This window comes from Taudactylus pleione, unplaced genomic scaffold, assembly GCF_031769625.1.
Source record: "Taudactylus pleione unplaced genomic scaffold, aTauple2 ptg000198l, whole genome shotgun sequence".
Lineage (NCBI taxonomy): Eukaryota > Metazoa > Chordata > Amphibia > Anura > Myobatrachidae > Taudactylus > Taudactylus pleione.
Genome location: NW_028284600.1, coordinates 15014851 through 15038250, shown reverse-complemented (window position 1 = coordinate 15038250; position 23400 = coordinate 15014851). Strand labels below are relative to the sequence as shown.

Here is a 23400-nt window from a genome sequence, read left to right as displayed (position 1 = left end):
CTGCCTCCCCTGGCTGGCAATTAACCCCCGGGACGCCAGTTCCCACTAACTGCAATTACTCCCTGGTGCTCTAGCGGTCACGCGGGGTATGCCTCCGCAGAGGGGGAGCCCGCTGCTAGCGCCTCCGGTCTGTCCCCAGAGACCGGAGGCAGCTGACTGCATATACCCGCGGGTCACCGCAAGCGGTGACCCGCCTCTTACCTGATCTCCGGCAGCAGTTGTGGGAGTCCCCAGAGCCCGTGCTAGTACAGACTCTGGGGTCCCGTCGCGATCCCCAGATCTGTACTGGCATCGCGATGCCAGCAGGGTGTAGCTTGGACGTCCAATGTACAGTCTGATGCTGCCGCTCTGAAGAGTAGTAAAAAAATAAGTAATTAAATTAAAACCTGAGGTCTTCACTTTTGTAAGCTCAGTACTCCCTGGTCTGTAATTGGACAAAATTCTTTCTCATGTTATTGGAGGAACAACTTTCCCAGGCCATTACTCATCTAATTGTCTCTGTTTCCAGGGAGTGCAGGCACAGCTGCTATTTTCATGTGTTTCTTGTCCTAATACTGGACATGGCCTTAAATATGAATGGCCTAAACTCTCATTTGCGAGTGGAATGACTTGGCATCCCAGAACTCTTGCCTGCCATCCCGGGCTTGTCAGTCACTGTTGTGATGGCTAGAAACCCAGAATCTTGGCAGGGGTTGTGGGGAGGTGACCTCATCTCTGACCTTGGGAGGAAATATTGCTGCCCATAAATTTTTTTTAGATTTGAGAGCGCCTCTAAAGAGGGCGCAAACCTTTCTAAAGGGTATGAGGACCCTATAAGGATATAATCTGAAAATACGAAGGTGACAGCGTATATCCACCATCAAGGAGGGATTAGGAGTCATGTCCTTGGAGACTATCAGAATAATGCATTGGGCAGAACTTTATGTTCCAGCGATCTTCATTCTTGGGGTAGATAATTGGGAAACTGGCTACCCAAGTCATCACTACATCAACCAGGAGGAGAATGATCCCTTCACCCGGACTCATTCTGGCATGTAAATGGACATGTGGGGACAGCTGGAGACCAATCTCATGGCCTCTTGGTAGAACAACAAAGTGGACTGCGTGAGGACCAGAGTTCCGGAACCATTTATGGTAGGTTCATGAAACACTGCCATAGCAATTCAGTTTGGCCTATTACTTTTCCATGATTCTTTGGGTACTCAAAAAGGCCAAAAGCGATCAGATATCCACCATGGAGATTGATGCTCAGAAATTATTTTTTAACTCAAGTCCCATTCCATCAAGATTTGACCCAGCTAACTTTTAACAGCATGGATCTTGAGGTCCTGATCCTTTGTGTGAAAGGTCTGGTAGAAAATGTAATTCTTTGAAAATCTACCAGTGTGTGTAAAACATATCTTCTACAGTGTAAAGTCTGTTCAAGGTACTTGTTTCGCTGTTCCTCGATGCCTTTCCTTTTTGCAGATGAGCCTGGATCAGGGATTGCATCTCTCAAAGCCCAATGGTTTATTTAGACTGGCTTCTTTCAATGTAAGCTGGCAGTTATACCGCAGGTTCAAGTTGTCTTATACGGAGTTCTCCATATTTAAAAACCCTTTACGTGCCACCTGTAGCACCTAAACCTGGTACATATGGCTTTTCAGTAGTCTTCATTTGAGCCTCTTCAGTTCGATGAGCTCAGATTGCTGACTTGGAAAGTATCTTTTCTTCTGGCCTGCCAGTTAACACGATTTGATTACAGCGATTTTGCCTGGCCTATATTACAGAAGGTATTCCGGTCCCTGATTGGGTCATGGTTCATTTACCGGCATGGTATGGTGTCGCAGTGGAACAGTTTTTTTTTTGCCAGGTTGCAGTTTGGTCTTCTGTCCGTACGTTCACCAAATGTTACAAATTCCATATCTTCAAAGATTACAGTTTAGAGCGGAATGTTTTGCATGCAGCCGGGACTGAGCATACCCTCCCCTATTGACCGCTTTGGAACGGCTCCAAAATACAGCACAACAAAGACCGCCCCTGACCAGCAGGATGTGCCCCCCTCCAACACACAGAACACGATGGTGGTTCAGTGTGTATGAACAACCATTATCTGCAGATCACTCGATCTGCAGCTATATCTGTGCTGTGTATACCCAGCTTAATATGCCTCTCTGTTTACTTAGTGTCAATTAGCTCCATATATGCTAAAAAATAACTTATGCTGTTTGTCTCTTCAGCTTGAAGTCAATCATTTTGACATGATTTAAGTGTGCCTTTGTATCTTTTTTTTAATTTATTTTTTTGTTTTTCCTGCATTCTGTTTTGTTCTCCCATGTAAGTGCTTGATCACAAAATGACTCTGTTTGCTATTTTCAGACTCTTCAAGCCGCAGAGTTTATTGACTCAGAGTTTCTTCCGGGCATGAGTAACAGGCAGAAAAATAAAGCTAAGCGAATGGCAAAACTGATTGCAAAGCAGAGATCCCGTGATGTAACGGAGACCAATGAAAAGAGGTAGTGTGCCGCTGTAATTACATCTGTATGAGTTTATGAAAAATCTCCTCTCCCACTTTTCTGTACAGAAAATTTTAACAATAGTCACTGTGTTTAGTAGTGGCCATGCTAAACCTGTCGCAGGGCATTCTGGGATGTGTAGTTCAACAGCAGGTGGAGGGCCGTTCATTGCCCACCCTCACATACCATCTGATTGGCCAGCAGTCTCGAGTCTATGGGGTAAAATTACTGGGCAGCGCTTTTCCACATTGCCGCATGGATTTAAAGGGGCAAAAATTAAAGTATTGCTCCTCTAAATACTGTGGCTGAAACGGACAACTACACAGTGGCCTTGATACGCTGCTTGGTACATTTACTGGTATGGGTACTGTACAAGTAAGATCCAAGCACTGCTAGTAGTTACTACTGAGGTCATGAAGCATAGCTATATTAATTCATAACTCCTGCAACTTCTGATCTGTAGACCCACAGTCTGTACCTCAAGCATTATACTGTACATTATACCAGTATGTTTGGCAACAAATAGGTTACCGCAAAATACCTTTGAAAAGGAATATGCCTTAAATGATATGAAGGCTCAACAGGGAAGCGTTCAGATAAAACTTACTTGATGATAAGTTGTTGTGCATAAACCAACTAATTTTTTTTTTTTTTTACTACTTTCTGTTTTAATACTGCAATATTCTATTATGAAGTAATCCACATCATAAAGTGCTAAATATCATCATAAATATGTTGTAAAAAATGTTTTGTGACTTAAGTGTGCCTGCCCCCTTTTTCTTCTATTCTTTGGTTTGCCGTGCAGATTTGTGTGTTTAATCTGTTCTGTGTATAACGGTCATGTAACCTATTCCAGCAGTGATAGTACAGATGGGGAGCCTGAGGAAAAGAGAAGGAAGGTGACCAATGTTGTCATCAGCCAGCCAGCAACCGAGTCCAAAGTGTTGATTGATAATGTACCGGACAACTCTTCCCTGTTTGATGAGGTAATGCTTGATTCTGGCTGCATGTACCAATTTGTGTTATGCCCAGTTGCTACAGAAGGTGTCAGGAGAGTATGCCTGCCCTCCATAAAATAAATCCTGTATAGAGCCGTTATCTGCTCTGTCCACTGACTCGGGGAAAGTGGTACCTCCCAATGGTGCTCCATCCTTTTCCCTAGTGAATGCAGTTTTCAAAACTCTATATAAGTATTTAAAAATGTCTGTTGTCATTAGTGCACAAATAAGAGAACCCGTGAGTCTGAGCATCGCCTATAGACAAGAAAATGTACATATACCCTTTGACATCACTGAACTGCATAATTGTGCAGAGACCAATACAAAAATGAGACATTCTAATTTGTGCTTTGAAGCACGATTCTCTGCTGTGCCCAAATAGTTCACCCTTTTTTTTTTTTTTTTTTAAACCGAGGATTGCAGGTGAAAATGTAAAACTGCACCTGCAGTCAGTGTAAACCCGGCGTGCATTATACGATGTGTGGGCGCAGTTTTAATTTTTTCACCTTCAACCTGCCAGGAACGGCTGCTTTGTAAATAAAGCCCTTGGAGAGGAAGAAAATTGAGAAGTTGCACAAAGCAACCAAGCGGCTTTTTTTTAATTCAGTAATTTTTATAAAAAAAATTTTCTTTATACAACAAGAAAAATAAAAAAAAAAACAAATATCAACTTGACAGGCAGTACAGGTAATATGCTTCATTTAAAAAATTTTGCGTCGGTATAAAAACGAATAAGCCTACACAGGATATAACCTCCTAACACAATAAAGGAGTATACACGAACCCGAAGGCGCCATTCGGGCCTGTAAATTTTGAGACCAAAAATACTTGGCTCCTCTAACAGTATAATCATCATACCAACCGCATTGCTCATAAACAAATATTTACCAAAATATCAAAACAAATAAAATACTACCAAAACAAACCTCCCCATAACCCCCCCACCTTGTATAACCTAACCCCAACCCAGGCATACTTGGATCCCCTAACCCCCAGCCCACCACTAACTATTCTATGTTACCTAGATCCCTAACCCTCCCATATCCAAATAGAGGATATAAACACAAAATAAATGAAAAGGGCAAAAAATAAACTAAATGTCCCTAGGCTAGTAAAAACCAATCCCGCCCTCACGCAGCATCTAGAAAATAGAATACAATCCAGAAGAATATTAAAGTAATACAGGCTCGCATATAGCACAGAATATACAAATTAACAGCTACTAGACACAGTAATTCGCTGGAAGACATTAGTCCGGCCAGGTCACAAACCCTAGAAACAAAGGACTTGAAGTGATAGTTCCATCTTGACTCATTCGAGAATAAATAGGAGAAGAACAATCATACTTGAACGACAAATCCCAAAATCCCGGCACATAGTAAGGATAAAAAAATTAATCCGCAGGAGTGCAGCGGCAACATCGGAGCACCCAGAAATTAAATAGCAAATACACTCAGAATCAAGCTCATTCAATGGAGAGCAGAAATGGAGGACTTTTGAAGCTGTGAGGACTGTGTATTCAGGATTCAGCCATATAACTTGCTCAGGTTCAAGCATATCCAATGGAGAGGAGAAATAGAGGACGGAATCAGTCCCAAAAGCTGTGCGGACTGTAGATTGAGCATTTGGCTTTATTACTTGCTCAGGTTCCAGCATATCCAATGGAATGGAGAAATCCAGAACAAAAACAGTCCCTCAATCTGCAGTCCTCACAGCTTTTGGATTTGGCTTTATAACTTGCTCAGGTTCTAGCATATCCTTTTGAAAAGAGAAATCTATAACTTAATTAGTCCCAGAAGCTATGATGACTGTAAATTCAGGATTCAGCTGTATACCTCGCTCAGGTTCTAGCATATTCAATGGAAAGGAGAAATCCAAGATGAAATTAGTCCCATAAGCTGTGAGGACTGTAGATTCAGGATATAATTTTCTTGACCTTTTCACAGCACTTCCCAGGATCACAACACAAAAAATTAGTATTTACTTGCATGTTATCAAGCACTTTAAGGAGCCTGTGAGTAGAGGCATTAACAGCCTGGATGATTTTATCCATAATTAAGAAAAAATGTCCTGCAAAAGTAATTTCAACACAGCAAGAATTCAGGAGATGGCAAAGTGCAGCCTGGCAACTACAGAGCAGGATAGGCAAACTTGAAAGCAGGAGTACAATTCCTTACTTAGAGGAGGAACTATAAGTTCCAGCCAGCACCAGGGAGTAACTGCATAGTATAGCAAATAAGCCAGCTGGTACAACAGGCACCCCAGCAGGGAAACCATGCAGCAGGAAGGCAAAATAACAGGAGAAATCAAATACCAGACACTAGTCTCACACCATACAGCCAGCAGCTTCCAGCTTTGCAGAGCCGAATCCAAGATGGCCGCCGTCAGTGTGTATCATCCAGGACAAACACCGGAGCCCAGTATGGAGATAGATGCTAGACCCAGGAGCCAGTCCACTGCAATTGGAGAAGGGAGAGAAGTGTCACCTCCAGGTGAAGTCCCGCGGACGAACAGCCCAGCTTGCAAGCAGCGCTTAATCAGGACGCCGGAAGATGCAGCCGTCCACATGGGAGACAGGAGAAGCACCAGAGAGAGATAAGATAGCTAGAAGCTTATCGGTTGCTGTCATTTCAAATACTGTGCTCAATAAATGAGTTAGAAGCCGCTTGTTTGGGGGCGTGGCCTGGAGCAGCTGGTGTAGGAGCTAACTTACCTGCTCTCCTGCTGAAAATCCTGCTGTTCATCCTGAAGGAGCGATACCCCAGGCTTCAGTCTTCCCAGCTTGGTGGTTGTAGATCTGCTGCCACTCCTGGACCTAGAATCGGGACTCTCCTGTTACTTTCCGAGGTAAAGAGCCTCTGGAGTCTGGTCCTGAACAGGTATCAGAGGGAATAGAAGCCTTGATTGCTGCAATACGACAGGTATTGCACATACAGGAAGAGGACTCAGGTCCTGCAAAGACAAGCTACGGCTTTCCCTATATCGGAAGAGCTGGATTCTCTTCTAACGACTGGGAACATCCAGATAAAAAATTTCAGATGTCCCGGCGTTTATTATCTTTTTACACTTTTCCAGCAGATAATAGAAAGGCTTGTGAAACTCCTCCTACGGTAGATTCATCTGTATTGCGATTGTCAAAAAAGACTACGCTCCCTGTTCCTGGAGTCGCGTCTTTAAAGGACATGTCCAATCGGAGACTGGAGACCACTCTTAAGTCCATTTACACCGCTGCAGGGGTGACTCTTCGTCCAGCGATCGTTAGCTGCTGGACTAACAAGGCTATTGAAATTTGGGCTAAGCAATTGGCGGACGGAATGAAAGATCAACTACCAATGGAGGAACTCATTCCATTAGCAGAACATATAGGTGAAGCGGCAGCTTACCTTGGAGAAGCGTCTAAGGATGTTTGTTCTATTGCCTCCAGAACTTCAGCTCTGGCAATTTCAGCATGGCGGGCGCTGTGGCTCAAAACTTGGCTGGCTGACGCGGAATCCAAAAAGGCTGTGGAAGCACTTCCTTTCACTGGACATGTACTATTCGGGGCAGAACTAGATACATGGATATCTCAGGCTACTGGAGGTAAATCCACTTTTCTACCATCTGCAGCTCCTCCACCTAGACTATCTTACTCAGGACCTTCATTTCGGTCCTTTCGGGCCCCGGGTCGTTCACGTGGTCGTTTCAGAGGATCAACGTCCCGTGGTACCAGAGGTCGGGGTAGAACCGCAGCCAGCAGAGGCTTGAGTCTACAGGAAGTTAAGTCCACTTCTAAACCCAGTGCATGACTGCTTCCCTCTCACCTGGGGGACCCCAGAGTGGGAGCTAGTCTTCGGGACTTCAGCGAGGTCTGGACGGAAACCTGTGCGGGCGCTTGGGTCCGAGATCTAATAATTTGGGGCTACAAGCTAGATTTTCAACTGCAACCCCCAAATCGTTTTTTTACCACAGGTTTGCCAGTTTCCAACGACAGAAGTGTGGTCTTACAGAAAGCAATAGACAGGCTTCTGTCCATGAAAGTGGTAATCCAAGTCCCCAGTCATCAGAAGGGAAAAGGATTTTACTCCAGTCTTTTTGTCGTTCCAAAGCCGGACGGTTCAGTCAGACCCATTCTAAACTTAAAGGATCTCAATCCATACTTACGGATCTTCAGGTTCAAGATGGAGTCTCTTTAGTCGGTAATTGCAGGCTTGGAGGAGGGCGAGTTCATGGTATCTCCTAGATATCAAGGACGCCTATCTGCACATTCCCATTTGGCCACCTCACCGGGCTTTCCTGAGATTCGCAGTTCGGGATTCACATCTCCAGTTTCAGGCCTTGCCCTTCGGCTTATCTTCGGCCCCACGGGTATTCACAAAGGTTATGGCTGTGATGAGTCTCCCTCGGAAACAAGGAATCACTATTATTCCGTACCTAGACGACCTACTCCTGAAGGCGAATTCCAAGGATCAACTATTACAGGACATCACCGTGACGCACAACCTCCTCATTCGTCATGGATGGATCCTGAATTTTCCCAAATCGCATCTGCAACCAACACAGAGATTGCAGTTTTTAGGAATGATCATGGACACTGTCTCAACGGGTGTTCCTTCCCCAGGACAAAATAACTTCCATTCAGGAGATGGTGAGGTTGGACCTTCGACGTCGGCAGGTTTCGGTTCATGCATGTATCCGACTTCTGGGGAAGATGGTGGCAGCCTTCGAGGCTGTCCAGTACGGTCATTTTCACTCCAGACTTTTTCAGCTAGATCTCTTATCACAATGGTCGGGATCCCACTTGTTTCTTCACAGAAGAGTCAGGTTACAACCCAAGACTCGGATTTCCCTACTGTGGTGGCTAAACTCAGTTCACCTTGCGGAGGGAAAGAGATTCGGAGAGTGGGATTGGACGCTTCTTACCACGGATGCGAGTCTCAGAGGCTGGGGGGCAGTAGTTCTGGAGCATCACTTCCAGGGACGCTGTACAGCACAGGAATCGAGTCTTCCAATCAACATATTGGAGTTAAGAGCAGTTTTCTATGCATTACAGACAGCAGCTCACTTTCTGAGGGGCCGAGCAGTCAGGGTCCAGTCCGACAATGCCACAGCAGTGGCATACATAAACAAGCAAGGAGGCACCAGAAGTCGTGTGGCCATGAAGGAAGTCAGCAGGATTCTGATCTGGGCGGAAAGCTACGGAAGGTCGATTTCGGCAATCTTCCTTCCGGGCGTCAAATTGGGAGGCAGATTACCTCAGTGGTCAGGATGTACATCCAGGAGAATGGGCTCTCCATCCACAGGTGTTTCAGCAGCTGGTCCAACGGTGGGGTCTTCCGCAGGTCGACCTCATGGCATCCAGGCAGAACCATCAACTGCCCCTTTACTGCTCTCGAACAAGGGATCCACAAGCGGTGGCTGTGGATGCACACTCAACACCATGGCGGTTCCAATTCATTTATCTGTTTCCTCCATTTCCCCTTCTCCCTCGAATCCTTCAACGCATCAAGAGGGAACAGGCCAAGGTCCTGCTGATGGCTCCGGACTGGCCTCGCAGAGCTTGGTACTCCAACATTCAGCTCCTGTTGGTAGACAATCCGTGGCCCTTACCACTCAGATGATCTGCTCCTTCAGGGTCCTTTACTCTATCCAAACTTAAAGCAGCTACGTTTGACAGCCTGGTTGTTGAAAGGACGTAAAGGGATACCTTCCAAGGTGATTCCTACGATGCTTAGAGCCAATAAGGAAGTTACTTCCAAGCATTACCATCGTATTTGGAGGGCATATGTAACCTGGTGCGAACGTAGAGTTCTGCCTTCTACGGAGTTCAGTCTTCCCAGATTTCTGCTTTTTCTGCAAGCATGCCTTCGATTGGGATCTCTGAAGGTACAAATTTCAGCACTCTCGGTTTTCTTCCAAAAGAAATTGGCCTTATTACCGGATGTGCAAACTTTTCTGCAGGGTGTGGTTAGATTACAACCACCCTTTGTTCCTCCTACAGCTCCATGGGACTTGGACTTCGTCCTGTCTTTCTTGCAGTCTTCGTTGTTCGAGCCTTTGGAGTCGGTGGAATTGAAGTATCTTTCATGGAAGGTGATACTTCTGCTGGCTCTGGCTTCCGCCAGGAGGGTGTCGGAGCTGGGAGCTTTTATCATGTCGTCCACCATATTTGGTATTTCATGAGGATAGAGCTGAGCTACACACCAGAATGGATTTTCTGCCTAAGGTGGTTTCGGCCTTCCACATCAATCAGCCTATTCGGTTCTTCCACAGGATTCTCCTTCTTCTAGATCCTTGGATGTGGTTAGAGCTCTTCGCATATATGTAGACAGGACGGCAGCCGTTCGCAAGACAGATACTCTTTGGAAGCTGGCCAACCCGGACGAGCAGCATCATACAAAACAAACAGACACTGGCTCGATGGATTCGTCTGACCATACGACAGGCATATTTGGCCTCGTCTAGAGAACCTCCATCTTCCATTACCGCACATTCCACTCACTCAGTGGGTGCCTCGTGGGCGGCTGCTCGAGGCGTTTCTATGGAATCTCTATGCCGGGCAGCTACTTGGTCAAGACTGCATACTTTTGTTCAGTTTTACAGATTTGACACCTTTGCGACTTCTGCAGCGCAATATGGTCGGTCTGTTTTGCAGGGTTCTCAGCGCTTTCCCACCCGTGATGGGAGCTCTGGGACGTCCCCACTGTCTTGAAGTCCTCCAGTGTCCCCTAGTGGATGAAGGAGAAAATAGGATTTTGGTACTTACCGATAAATCCCTTTCTCCGATTCCACAGGGGACACTGGACGCCCACCCTGCGCTGTTCTTCCTGCCACCTGTTATGCCTGTTGGCGACATGTTTGTCTAGGGTGATTTTTATGAATGTTAGACATGTTTGTCGTCTCTTGTTTCATTCTATTTTGCATTGTTTTCACCTTTCAGTTGTTATGTGTACTTTCGCCTCCTCCTTTTCTTCTGTCAATCTTTTCTCTGCTCCCCTCGGGCTCTGTTCTAATACTGGCCTATAGGGGGTATAGAGGGGAGGAGCTCTTCACACTTCATTTAAATTTAAAGTGCCAGCTCCACTCAGCACCGTCTATACCCCACTGTCTTGAAGTCCTCCAGTGTCCCCTGTGGAATCGGAGAAAGGGATTTATCTGTAAGTACCAAAATCCTGTTATTGCATTAAATCTGGTTCACTGAGAATTATGTTGGTAGTTCATAAGTGCCTGTCCAGCTCTACTACAGTGGAAAGGTCCTTGAAGTGTTGGGGACCTACTCATGCTACCTTTTAAGGGACTTCTATTCTGAGCCATCCAGAGTGAGGGAAGGTGAGATTCTAGGGGTCTGACTGTTAGCATGGGAAGAGGACTCCTCCTGTAGACAGGGTATTGAGGAGTGTTACCTATTTGCCAACCCCTCAATATTCAGTATCCAGTGGTAACTCAAGTCTCTGGTTTCCTTTCCCAAAAGGAATGAGACTTTCCTTTTTGTCCTTTGCTTTCTGTCAAGTCTCACTCAATAGTTCTTTCAACTGGGCAGATAGGTGGAATCCGGTTCCTAGGCAGTTCTCTTCCATCTACTCCTTCTTGGAAAATTATCTGTTCTGGGAGCTCCTTGGGTCAATAAAGCGGCAGAGGAGTGGATTGAACAGTTCTAGCCATGTAGAGGATAAACTCTCAGTATTTGAGAGAAGTGGACATGACACTGCTTTCAGTCTGTGTAGACTCCCTGCCTTGACGTTTGGCAGCCAGAAGCTTGCTCCATCTCCTGCCCCAGAGTCTAAAAGGTGTTTTGCATATATTATCTTTAATAAACTGGGAAGGTTGATCTGTCTGACAATGGGCGAAAAAAGCTTTTTCCTCTTATTCAGTGTTTCAAAAACTTCATGCCAGACATTTTGGTACTAAATAATACACTAATTCATTTGCCATTGTTGAAGTACCCACATTTCTATGTAATCTGAGCAAGTGTCTGTGTCTAAGTCTACTGGCACATCTAGCTTAATGGGGCTCTTCTATACCACCCAGACATGTGTATGGTGGAAGCTTTTCTATTGCCATTGTGTGGGGTTGCATTTCTTGCCTCCATGGCTAGAACAGACTTAGAGAGCTGTTATCTTGCCAACGCGTATTAGTCCTCTATTGCATGAAGGTAATGAGAGAATTTAATTCTACTCCAGAGTGGTGGAATTTACACACTTCCACACTTGGACCTTTCAAAGCCATATTTTAGACAAGCGGTCATGGTCACTTTGTGGCAGCAATGTTCTTCAAACTATCATCGCTGACTCATCACTCCATTCTGTGGTGGCTGAAGACACAAAATCTCAGCAAGAATTGAACCATCATGACCACAGATCCCAGCCTGAATGGGAGCAATGACTGAGCTTTCAACTGCTGGGTTTTCGGTCCCTAGACTAGGCAAAACTAGCAACATTCTAAGCTCCGTAATGTTTTGGGTAAACACACTAGTACAAGCTTCATCCCTCTTAAGGATCAGACCCATTTGTATTGAATCGGACAACACCACGCCTGTGGCACACATCACCAAGGTGGGGTACTGAAGCGCTTTAGTGATGCATTAAAAAATAAGGATATTCTGTTGGGCTCATGGGTTTCTTTTTAATAACCGTATTCATCCTAGGGATGGACTATTGGGAAGCGGACTTTAAGAGTCCCATGCCTTTTTATCCTGGGAGTATGTTATTCTGGAGGTCTTCAACCAGATTGTGTAATGGTGGTGAGTAGCTATAGACCCCCATGATGACCCCCTTGGCTGAACCATAAAGTAGCTCTGTACTGTGCAAGAACCAGGAATCTGATTGCATTTCTTGAGGAAGTCTATGGAAGTACTGACCACTATTTTTATTTTTTTATTTTTTTCCCCTCCTGTAGGGTCAAAGTATAGAATGGATGCCTGCAGTTAATATTCAATTACTTTCATTTGGTTTTACAGGTTTCACTTGAACTAGTTAAAATATAAAAATATGAGGTTTATTTGTGTGGTTTTTGTTTATTTGTGCTTTGACCTTTTTCAAAGTGCTCTCCCACCTGTGATTGATTGTGAATGCAACTCTTGATGAACTGACTCATGAGTTCTGTGTAACCATAAATTCTATGCTCTGTTGACTTTGGAAATAACTGCTGAAGGTTTCTCTCATCTTCTCCTTTAGACAAAAGAGTGGCCTATGGAGAGCTTTTGTGAAGAGCTTTGTAATGATCTGTTTAACCCATCTTGGGAGGTGAGTTGAAGCCTTATTGATTTGACTTGCATGCATCCGTTTTAAAAAGCCATTCTCCTGCTTTGAATTGTAATATGAGCACTTACTAACAAAAAAGGAAAAAAATCTTTGAAATTTACATACGTTCTTCTTTTTTTTTCTTTTTTTTAAATTAACTTATTTGTTCTGTTAAGGTGCGGCATGGTGCCGGTACAGGTCTCAGGGAGATCCTCAAGGCACATGGTAAAAGTGGAGGCAGGATCGCTGACAGCACACCTGAAGAGGTAAAACAAAGGGGTAACCATGATTGCAGCAACTGTTCAGGAAGGCTAGAAATACCTAATCAAAATCTTCTTTTTTTTTTTTTGTAAAAAAAATAAAATAAAAAAATTAATAAATAAAATGGTCCAATTATTAGACTTTAGATTGAAACCTATTCTGGTGTGTTCAGGAAAATGTGTGCAAAATTATCCTTAGTCTCTTTAGAACTGTCCCCCAAATGGCACAATGTACTTGTTCTAAACCAGGTCTAACTGTTTTTGAGCAAATAAAAATGTAAATGTAGCATAACATTTCCGATGAGCCCCATAATTATAACCCAAATCGATGCACTCTTTAGAGCAGGGGTAGCCAGACTTTTGGACTCTGATCTACTTTTAAAATAAAAACCTTTAGTGATCTACCCAGCCCGGAAAAGGGGTCGTGACCTCGCAGCAAGGGACATAACGTCTGTCCTGCCGAAATCGCACACAGTGGGCCTGATTCAAAGATGTACGCTAACCCGATGTGCCCCAGCCGTAGCCTGATTGACAGGCTGTGGCATTTGGAAGGCGGAGCTGAGGGGGCGTTCCCTGGCAGCATTCCTGATTGTATGATTGTTTTTCGATGGTGACCCCAGGCTGCGACTTGGGTCACGCAAATGCAGCAAGGAGGTGTGACACCTTCTTCTGCATTTGCATTTTAAATGGATGGAATTGCACAGCCGTCTGTGCAATACCGTCCATCTCTGAATCAGGCCCAGTATCCCCAATTCAAATTACTCCACACAGCAGCACAATCTTATTCACATTACACCACATAGTAGTGTCCCTTATTCATGCTACAACACACAGTAGTGCCTCTTATGCAGTGCCCCCTGTCTTAGAGCCCCTTATGCAGTGCCCCTCCCAGTGTAGAACAGGCCCCACTCCCCTGTGCAGTACTTGAGTGTCTTCACGCTGGGCATCGCTCCACAATGCAAAAGATTCTGCAGACGCTGACTGGATCTAACTGGATCCAACAGGTGTGCAGGCTCCTCACTTCGCTGGGAACGCTGGCCTCTGAAGCGATTGTCTTCTTTAGCCTCTGATCACTTCAGAGACCAGCGTTCCCAGTTGCTGTAGCAAGTTGGTCGTGATCTGCTGGCGGGAGCTACGCGAGTTACTGGTAGAACGCGATTGATGTCTTGGCTGAGCCTGCCATACAGGGATGGTGAGCTGCATAGAATCGCTTAATGCAAAATTATTCTTTACCTGGATATTTCAAAAAATATGAAAATCACATCTACAGTCCTGTAAATATCCTGGTAATCCTACAGAGTTAATTATAGTAACCGAGGCGTTTCTGAACAGAATAATAGTTTTCCTCAGTGAACAGTTGAATTACAGACTGGCTGTTTTAGAGGTTCTGTTGGTATCATGAGCTGCAATCTTGAGTAATGGTGAAAGAAAAAAAAGTAAGCTATGGGTGCACATGGAGAGGGACTAGAAGCTTGGAACAAGGCAATGGTTATTGAAGAGAAGGTAGACCAGAGGCAGGTTACAAGAGGACAGGAGGCCTGTGAGTTAGGTAGGACAGCAGGTGATAATTAATGAAGGGTTGCTGAAGAAGAGGGGGGAGCGAATGGCTAATCCTGAGACTTCAATGCGTAAACTACATAAAAGCACAGATGCGTAATGGCAATCCATTTATATGTTTATGAAAATAAACTTTCATCAAATTCACCTTCTGCCTAGAGCGTAAAATACATATATGAGGAACTCTATGTGCAAAGTACAACTTAATGCGTCTTTTAAAAGTCTGAAAAGGTGGACAAAGCACTTTTATTGAAGGGGAGGGAAATGGTTATGCATAACCTTTATTCTGTGGTAAACAGCAAGCTTTCATTTGTCTATTTTCTTCAGATGGAGCAGCAGCATCAAGAATGGCTTGAGGATTTAGCTATCCGTCTCCTATGTGTTTTTGCATTAGACCGATTTGGGGATTTTGTTTCCGATGAGGTAAGATTTAATTAGGGGTGTAAGCAGATGATCACCCAACTGTATTAAGATGTATACCCCAACAATCCCAGGATTCCCTAATAAACTCAAAAGATTTAACAGGCGTATAAAAATTATTTTGGACTCTAAACCCCCCTGCCAAAACTTTAGCCAGAGGGCTTGATAAGCTGAGGTAACAAAGCTGACCAATATTTGTAGTGTCCACATCCTGCTGGGGCCTCTGGACCCCAATGGTCCGTTTTCAAGCAACAGGATAATAGAGCATTTGATACTACCACTTATTGTTTATTACTTCAGTTTACAAACCGTAAACAACCCACTCCTTAAGACAATGGTTCCCAAATTTTCTCTTCCATGACACCCAAAGGCCAAAAGTCTTATTGAGAAATTCAGAAAAAAATATTAAATTAAGAATTGTTCTTATGTGTCATCCTTAGGTTACTTTGATGGTGGGCAGAAATCTGCTTCTGTTTGTCCACATTTTATGAATGGCAGCCACCAGCACTGGTTTTACTGTCGAATTGACCATAAATTTTGATTTGGTAATGGACCACCTTCCCGCAGCACCCCTCCAATTATTTATTACTGTTTATAAATGGCGCCACAAGCGTTCCGCAGTGCCTTACAAAGTAAATAACCAATAAAGTGACTAACAGTACAATGCAAGACGAGGACTAGTATAATATACATTGGTGATCATAACACCCAAATAAGCAACCGAGCATAAGCAACCAAGTGATAGGTGCCCTAGTGGGGAGTACGAAATAGATGAAAATAAAGTAAGGAGAAGCACAAGGGGTTAGAGGGTAGGGGTAGACAAACGGGCGTGACATAGATGGGGGGGGTGGAGACAGGGAGCATGGAGTAGCGGGTTAGGATGAGAGCTTGAAGGCTTTGATGAAGTAGTGGGTCTTGAGAGCCCGTTTTGAAGGATTGTGTGGAGTCTGATGGGGAGAGGGGGAGAGTTCCAAAGGTGGGTAAGCGGCACAGGCGAAATCTTGGAGGCGGGAGTGGGAGGAAGTAATTAGTTGGCATAAGACGCGGCGTGCATTTGTTGAACGAAGAGGGCAGGCAGGAGAGAAGGGAGAAGAGATCAGAGATGTAAAGGGGAGAGGAATGTGTGAGAGCTTTGTAAGAGAGTGAGAACCTTGAATTGGGTTCTGAAGGGGAAGGGGAGCCAGTGGAGGGCTTGTAGGAGAGGGAAGGCAGATATAGAGCGTTTGGAGATGGATGATTTTAGCGGCAGCATTGAGGACAGACTGGAGAGGAGAGATGGGAGTTGGGGAGGCAAGAAAGGAGTAGGTTACTGTAGTCCAATCTGGAGATGACCAGTGAGTGTATTAGGGTCTTGGTAGCATCCTGGTTGAGATGGGGACTGATCCTGGAAATATTTTTGAGATGGAAATGACAGGACTCTGAGGTTCTGGATATGTGGTTTGAAGGAGAGGGAGGAGTCCCCAGATAAATCAAAGACCGTGCAGTTTGGGCCTAGAGGAGATAGTTGTGCCATCAATTGATAAAGAAATAGTGGGAAGTGAAGTTATATGGGAAGTTGATCTCAGTCTTAGACATATTAAGTTTAAGAGATCGCTGGGACATCCAGGAAGATATAGCAGAGACACAGTTGGAGATACGAGTGAGGAGAGGTCAGGGGAGGAAAGGTAGATCTGAGTATCTAAGTGCCCTATTGTACCCCACGGCACCGATTTTGGTAAAATACAAATTGTTGTTTTTTCAAGCTCCTTAGGCAATAACTGCATATCTTGATGGGTTATGTGTGTGTGAGAGTAGTTGTCACAAGGTGCTGTCTGACTTACAGCAAGCATTAATAGTAAATCATGTGACGTACTGATCTCCATGTACATGAATGGTCAAATGGGCTCAACTGTGTACTCTCTGTTCTTAACTCATAGGTGGTTGCTCCAGTGCGGGAGACGTGTGCTCAGACGTTGGGGGTGGTCCTCAAACATATGAACGACAGTGGAGTTCAGAAAACTGTGAAAATCCTGCTGCACTTATTGATACAAGAGCAGTGGGAAGTGAGACATGGAGGACTGCTAGGGATAAAGTATGCACTGGCTGTTCGTCAGGTAACCCTCAGCCATAATGGCTGCTAATGCTATGCAAGTAATGTAAATCTGTTTTTGTCAAAAAAATGTCAGCCTTTTACAGTCTTAATTGCAGCCAAGTTTATGCAAATGTATTTATTTTTCTCTTGATGGTTTCTCTGTAGGATTTAATTAAGACATTATTACCAAAAGCACTACCGGCAATAATTGAAGGTCTTCAGGACCTTGATGATGATGTACGGGCTGTAGCAGCAGCATCTTTAGTGCCTGTTGTGGACAGTCTGGTGAAGTTGCAGTTTAAACAGGTAATCAGTCTGCTATAATTACCGCAAACCCCCAACACACCTTTCTTTTTAATGTGTATAATGGTTTATTAATGACACTTTGTAATAGGATGGAGTTGAATGGCTAATATCGGACTTATAACTTTTGTCATGTGATTAAGTGTGTGTGTATATGTATATATATTATAATCTGTCTATCTATCTTTGCTTGTACACAGGAAGATTACTTGAAAAAGAAAAAAGCCTTCTGAATAGATTTTATACTAAGCTAATTTTATAAATATTTATTAGAAAGTAGCCTGAATGTTCTTGTGGGTTTATTTTAGTAATACCTTTTAATATGTATACTTCAGTACTCCTTGAATCTATATGAGGGGTGCAAGCATAAGAATGTGTATACAAGTGCATAAACTTGCCTAGCTTATGTGTATATGTCACTTTTTTTTTAATTTTAGGTTCCTTTCATTCTTAGCACTTTATGGGATGCACTTCTGGAGTTAGATGACTTAACTGCCTCTACTAACAGTATCATGACCCTTCTCTCTTCACTCTTAGCGTACCCTCAGGTTCAGCAGTGCAAGTAAGTTCACCTGACACTGTAGACGTGTTTAGTAAGACTATTTTGGAGTCTATGTTCCCAGACATTGTTTTATTAAACACTATATTCATTGATTGAGTTTTTAATAGTCGTTTTTCTGTTTTGGCAGTATCCAACAATCCCTCTCAATATTAGTACCACGGGTTTGGCCTTTTCTACGTCACATTATATCATCCGTTCGAAAGGCAGCGCTGGAAACGTTATGCACCTTATTATCCACACAGGACCAGGTTAGTAGATGGGAAGGGATGACAACGCTGTACTGTACAATGCAACCTGTGTGCTACATGAGACCAGCTTCCATAATTCCACAGTTGTCATGTCAGCTGCAAATCCTGTAGATGTGCTCCCAAATAATCGTACTACAGACGTGTCTTCATACCAAACAGGTGCACCAGGTCCTGTGCAACTCTTCTTGCGCCGGGCGTCTTATGTCTTTTTCTCTTGCAGCAAGGCTGGAGAACACTGGACAATGGGATTGTAGCTTGGGGCTGGAACTGGCACTTAATGAATCTGTAGCTTTAATTCGTAATACCACAGTTCCCGTGTTCTTTAAGTGTTTCAAGGAGTAGGGGCTTGTTTTGGAGCACTTTGTTGTGGCATTGTTTCTATTTGTAATTTTTCCTTTTAGGTAGCTTTGCGTTGCTTGTAGCAGCGCACAGTATGAGGGTGGCGGCTGCATTTGTGAGTGGGCCAGTGTGCTTTGCCAGGGACCTCTTTGCAGCATTCTGGTCTCTGGCGAGTGCAGTCCGGGCTGTCTGCCACCATTTTGAAGGCGGGCTTGTTGCGGGGTGCGTGTGCTGATAGGATACCCATCAACAGGGCTTAACCGGAGTTTTCCCCTAACCCTGGGAAATACGACAGGTCTGCAGAGCATGTAGAAGGAGGGAGGTGGAGCATTCAACGCTGCACTCCCCATCCTGCAGCAGCACAGAAAGCCAGCTCTGCCATCAGCAGGTGCACAGAGCGTCATTCCTCCGCAGGGACTGCTGGTGTCTCCTGCTTGTCACAGGAAGGCTCAAATCTTCTCCCCTGCAGCTCCTGGAAGTCTAAGTACTCTCCACTAGCACTTCTATGATGTGTTCAGCGTCTTCTGCTGCTTCTGTGTTGGCTACCTATGTATACGCAGGGGCAGTTGTAATAGATTAATCCCGCACCAAAAAAACCCTGTAATACCAGTTATCCAATAACCATTGGTTCTGTATCCATGTACTTGCTGTAATAGAAATTAGTATTATATCGTTCATATGCAAGATTTCAATAAGGTGCTACTCTAATGCTAGAAGTCAGCACGCAGATGTGGTTAACTGTAAAGCAGGCGGAGGTAAAAAAAAAGTGCGACAGAGCCTGTGTATACATAAACCAATAATTCCAAAGAAGAAAAAAAAAGCATAATATTGGGTGCATTCAGAACCAAATGGTATGTTAAAAATTATACTTTATTGATGTGTATTAAGTTTAATATTAGAAAAATGGGCAGATATCGTTTTTCAGGGCTATGCTCACTTTTCGCCAGCGTCCGCCTTCCCGGTTCTATTCCAGCGGCCTATCTACACAGCAGTAAAAAGCAGAAGCTCTCGAGGCATCTTTTCGCTTTCATGGCCTCTGGTCGTCAATCCTTCCGCCCCAGAGGGTTTGGATTTTACACCAATCTGTTTCTGGTTCAGAAGCCGGACTGCTCTTTTCAACCCATTCTCAATTTGTAATATCTGAACAAATTTCTGCAGATTCCCAAATTCCACATGGAGTCCCTTCGGTCCATCATTCTAGCGTTGGAACCTGGGGACTTTATGGCATCGTTGGATGTCCGGGGTGCTTATTTACATATCCCTATACGAGCCAGTTACCAACACTTCCTCAGGTTTGCAATACAAACCAATCATCAGTTTCAGGCGTTACCCTTTGGCCTGTCCACAGCCCCTCGTGTGTTCACGAAGTTCATAGCTGTAATGGCTGCACATCTTCGTCGCAGGGGCGTCAGAATTTTACCATAACTGGACAATTTACTATTTTTGGCCCAGTCTGACAGCTCTCACAGATTATATCTGTCTGACAGTGGAATTTAGTCACAGGACTGGGTAATCAATTGGAGGAAATCCACGCCATCTCCGACCCAGGAGATGCTCCACCTCGGTGCCTTTTTTGATTCCAGAGCTCAGAGGATTCCTCCCCTCCTTACAAGATCTTGACCTTTTAAAAGCCAGAATATGCACCTTTCTCAGTCAGCAACAGGTGTCCATACACTCGTGCATGCAGATTCTGGGGTCATTGGTCTCAACGTTCGACATTTTGGAAGTCTGTTCCACTCCCGGCCTGATGGTCTCCACTTGCGGGAGTCCCAGTGCGTAATCCTCCACACTTGGACGGATTGGTCGTCATTCCTCTAGTCTCTGTTACTCATTCTGTCTGACAGCACTCGTCACTCTCCTTTGGTCGAGGCTTTCCGTTCTTCTGCTCCAGGTCCAGTCCTTCCAGATTAGCTGATTTTGACCTCAGCCGTGAGTCTCCTGGGCTGAGCTTCCGTGAAATAGCTTTTTCCGCTCCAGGACTTTGGGTCACTATCGACAATGTCTCTGCTGATCGATGGGTTAGAGATCCAAGCCATCTTCATGGCTCTCTTGGGGGCCCCGTCCGTCCTCGCGGTCCGGCCGCAGTCTGTAGGACAACCTCCCAGCGGTGGCATATATGTCTTCCAGCAGGCACAAGAGTGTGGTGGCGATGGTGGAGGCAGCCCGAAGTCTTTCCGGGGTGTAGATGTTTTTTTCTGACTCGCTCAGCGGTGTTCATAACGGTAGTGGGAAATTGAACAGCGACTTCCTCAGCAGAACCACGTTTATCCCCGGGCAGTGGTCTCTCCTTCGAGTGGTATTCCTACCGTTTGTTCGGATGCGAGACCTGCCACACTGGGATCTCATGGCCTCTCTACACATTTCAGTTTTGTATGTGATCTGGGTATCCGCAGGCTTCTGCAGTGTATGCCTTGACTGTTCCATGGAATTTTTCATCTGGAGCATCTCTGCCTACCCGACTGTTCTCTTAGGTCTCCAGGCGCATCGAGGCTTCCCAAGTGAGGGTAATCCTAGTGGCTCCAGACTTGCTATGCTGGTCATGGTATGTGAATGTTCTCCCAAGGTCGATAGGTCCGGGGAGGTATCTTCCACTTAATTCAGACCTGCTGCAACAAGGCCAGTTTCTACATGGGCACTTTCTCTGTTGGTTTTCACTACCGGACATGTGTGACCAAGTGTAAGAAAGCTGCAGGTTTTCTCTTGGAAAATGTGTCCATGCTCACAGCCTAGTACGGACCACCATCTCTTGCTTACCTCCGAGTTTGAAGATTCTACTTCTTGTGGTGTAACCATTACAAGTTTTCGCCTCACATTTCTTGGCGTTCCCACTGAAGGATTTGGAGGCTGTTTGACGACTCTTGACTGTACAGGCATCGGCCCCGTCATTTTCTTTCCAGCTGCGTTTGGCTTTTCTTCCGAGGGTCCAAACCATTTTTACAAGGTGTGCTGAGTATTCAGCCACCATTTCGAATGCCGGTGGGGCTGTGGAATCTTAATCTAGTCGTTTGCATTCAGTGGAACTTCAGTTAGTGCTTGTAAGCTGGACCTACCTATGGCTATTGCCTTCTCTCAGCATAGTTCCGTGTTTTAGGGTTTGCAAGCCAGCTTTCTTTGTCTTCCAGGAAGTTTGTGCAGTTCTCCGTACAGGTTTTGCGTTCCAGCCAACACTTGTTATGGCCTTGTACTTACACCAGGATATTGTTCTTCCTCCTTTTGCAAATTCCCGGGACTGGGATGATCTGGCTCTGCTAGTTGTGCTGAGCTCTGCAGATTTCCTTGGACACGTTTCTTTGGTACACCGCACTGTGTTCTGTGGATTCTTTATGACGCGCATGAACGTGGTTGGTCTATTTTATTTTTTGCCTCCGGCAGCACCCACTTTTGGGCATACAGTTCTCAGGTCAGGCAGCCTGAGCATTCCCTCCCCTGGGGGCGGCTGTTGAATATCCCATTATCCAGTGTTCCCCAGCCTTGCTGAAATAGGACTCTTGTTCAACTTACCGTTGAATCCTTATCTCTTAAGCAGGCCTGGGGAACACTAGCTCAAGCTCAGTCGTGTGAGCTTCTTCCTTCTTCTTTCTTCTTCTTCTTTCTTTCTTCTTCCCCAGTCGTCTTAAGAGAAAAGGCTTCAATAAGTTGTCCAAAAATCCTATTCACCCAATAATGTGTCTTAGCCGCAATGTGATGCAACTAGGATGCACCAGAAGACTGTGATTAATATGTGACACTTGTATATCTGTGTGTGATTGAGTCTCTGAAATTGTTTACAAAATGCTACGATGGCGCAGATCCGTTGTGCTTTATTTACAGACATAAGTGTTGCATATCAAATTCATTAATTAGTGCAGTCTCCTGGTGCTTCCTAGTCTCATCACATAGAGGCATTTTCTGGTGGAAAAGATGCCTGGAGCTGGCATAGGTGCACGGGACCTGGCGTTTCACTTGCGCCATGTGTCAACCACCATATGGCGTATAGAAGCTAGATGTAGGAGGACACCTGTATGTCTGTTTAGTGTTCTTTAACACAGGAGAACTAATTCATATATAATGCATATTAAATCTGCCTGAGCATTCCTCTACTTAACTTTCTTATAACAAGACTATTACAATCTCCATTTGCTAGTTAAGTGGTATTTTGCAATTAGTGCAATTTACTTACTTGTGAATTTATTCAAACACTATTGTATCCCAGGGAAAACTACAGTGTATATTTTTAATGTTGGCACATATCGCTCTTTATAATTGTACCTCTTCTAAGCTGATCACAATAAGATGACTTTTATGGGCGTATGCAGTTAGCGGGGATTATCCCGTGCGAGTCCCCTCAGTCGGACTGAACCTCGCAGCCTAAATCTGGCGTGGGGGAAAAAAATACACATTTATTCTGCAGTGTATGCGGAATATGTTTCAGTGCGGGGAAGAGGCGATTTAATTAAACAGCAGGAATTTTGCCCGGTAATTAGTCGAGGGGTAAACTTCCCCCCCCCTTAGTTTTATATTTCCTTTACATTATTTTAAACTACAATATAGATTGTTAATTTGTAAATGGTTTTGAAATACTTATTAATGCTTACTAAAGAAATGTTTGTTAATTTATATCTTTATAAATAAAGCAGCAGGATATTATACAGTGCTGTACACAATGTGTAGCAGGCAGTGGGGTCTCAGTGGCTGCAGGCTTTGCTGTGTCCATAGGCCAAGGGGGCTCAGCGCTGCACGCCCTGTGTATGTGCCGTTGGCCTAAATGCATCGCCAGAAAGACTGTGACTGGCAGGTGCCCTGCACTCTGGTCCCACTGCACATGGCCCCTGGTGCCATGATACAAATTTAAAATGACATAAGGCAGACTGTTGGCTCATTTGGCCAGAGATCTGTTTAGCTCCTAAGACGTGGGGACCATCCGATACATAAGTTGAATAACCAGTCTGATGC

General features: G+C 44.6%; 1 protein-coding gene across 2 annotated transcripts in view; it reads left to right on the top strand.

Moving 5' to 3' along the window:
- BTAF1 (B-TFIID TATA-box binding protein associated factor 1) overlaps nucleotides 1-23400 on the top strand; it is a 115118-nt gene that overhangs the window by 27464 nt on the left and 64254 nt on the right. Inside the window, exons 6-14 of one of the 2 annotated variants that reach the window (XM_088476922.1) lie at nucleotides 2359-2495; nucleotides 3355-3481; nucleotides 12643-12711; nucleotides 12885-12974; nucleotides 14853-14948; nucleotides 16862-17038; nucleotides 17182-17322; nucleotides 17757-17881; nucleotides 18009-18129. In XM_088476922.1, the coding sequence (XP_088333048.1) occupies nucleotides 2359-2495; nucleotides 3355-3481; nucleotides 12643-12711; nucleotides 12885-12974; nucleotides 14853-14948; nucleotides 16862-17038; nucleotides 17182-17322; nucleotides 17757-17881; nucleotides 18009-18129 (1083 nt within the window). Of the gene's footprint in view, nucleotides 1-2358; nucleotides 2496-3351; nucleotides 3482-12642; nucleotides 12712-12884; nucleotides 12975-14852; nucleotides 14949-16861; nucleotides 17039-17181; nucleotides 17323-17756; nucleotides 17882-18008; nucleotides 18130-23400 lie in introns of both variants that reach the window. The other variant, XM_088476921.1, reaches the window with a different exon arrangement.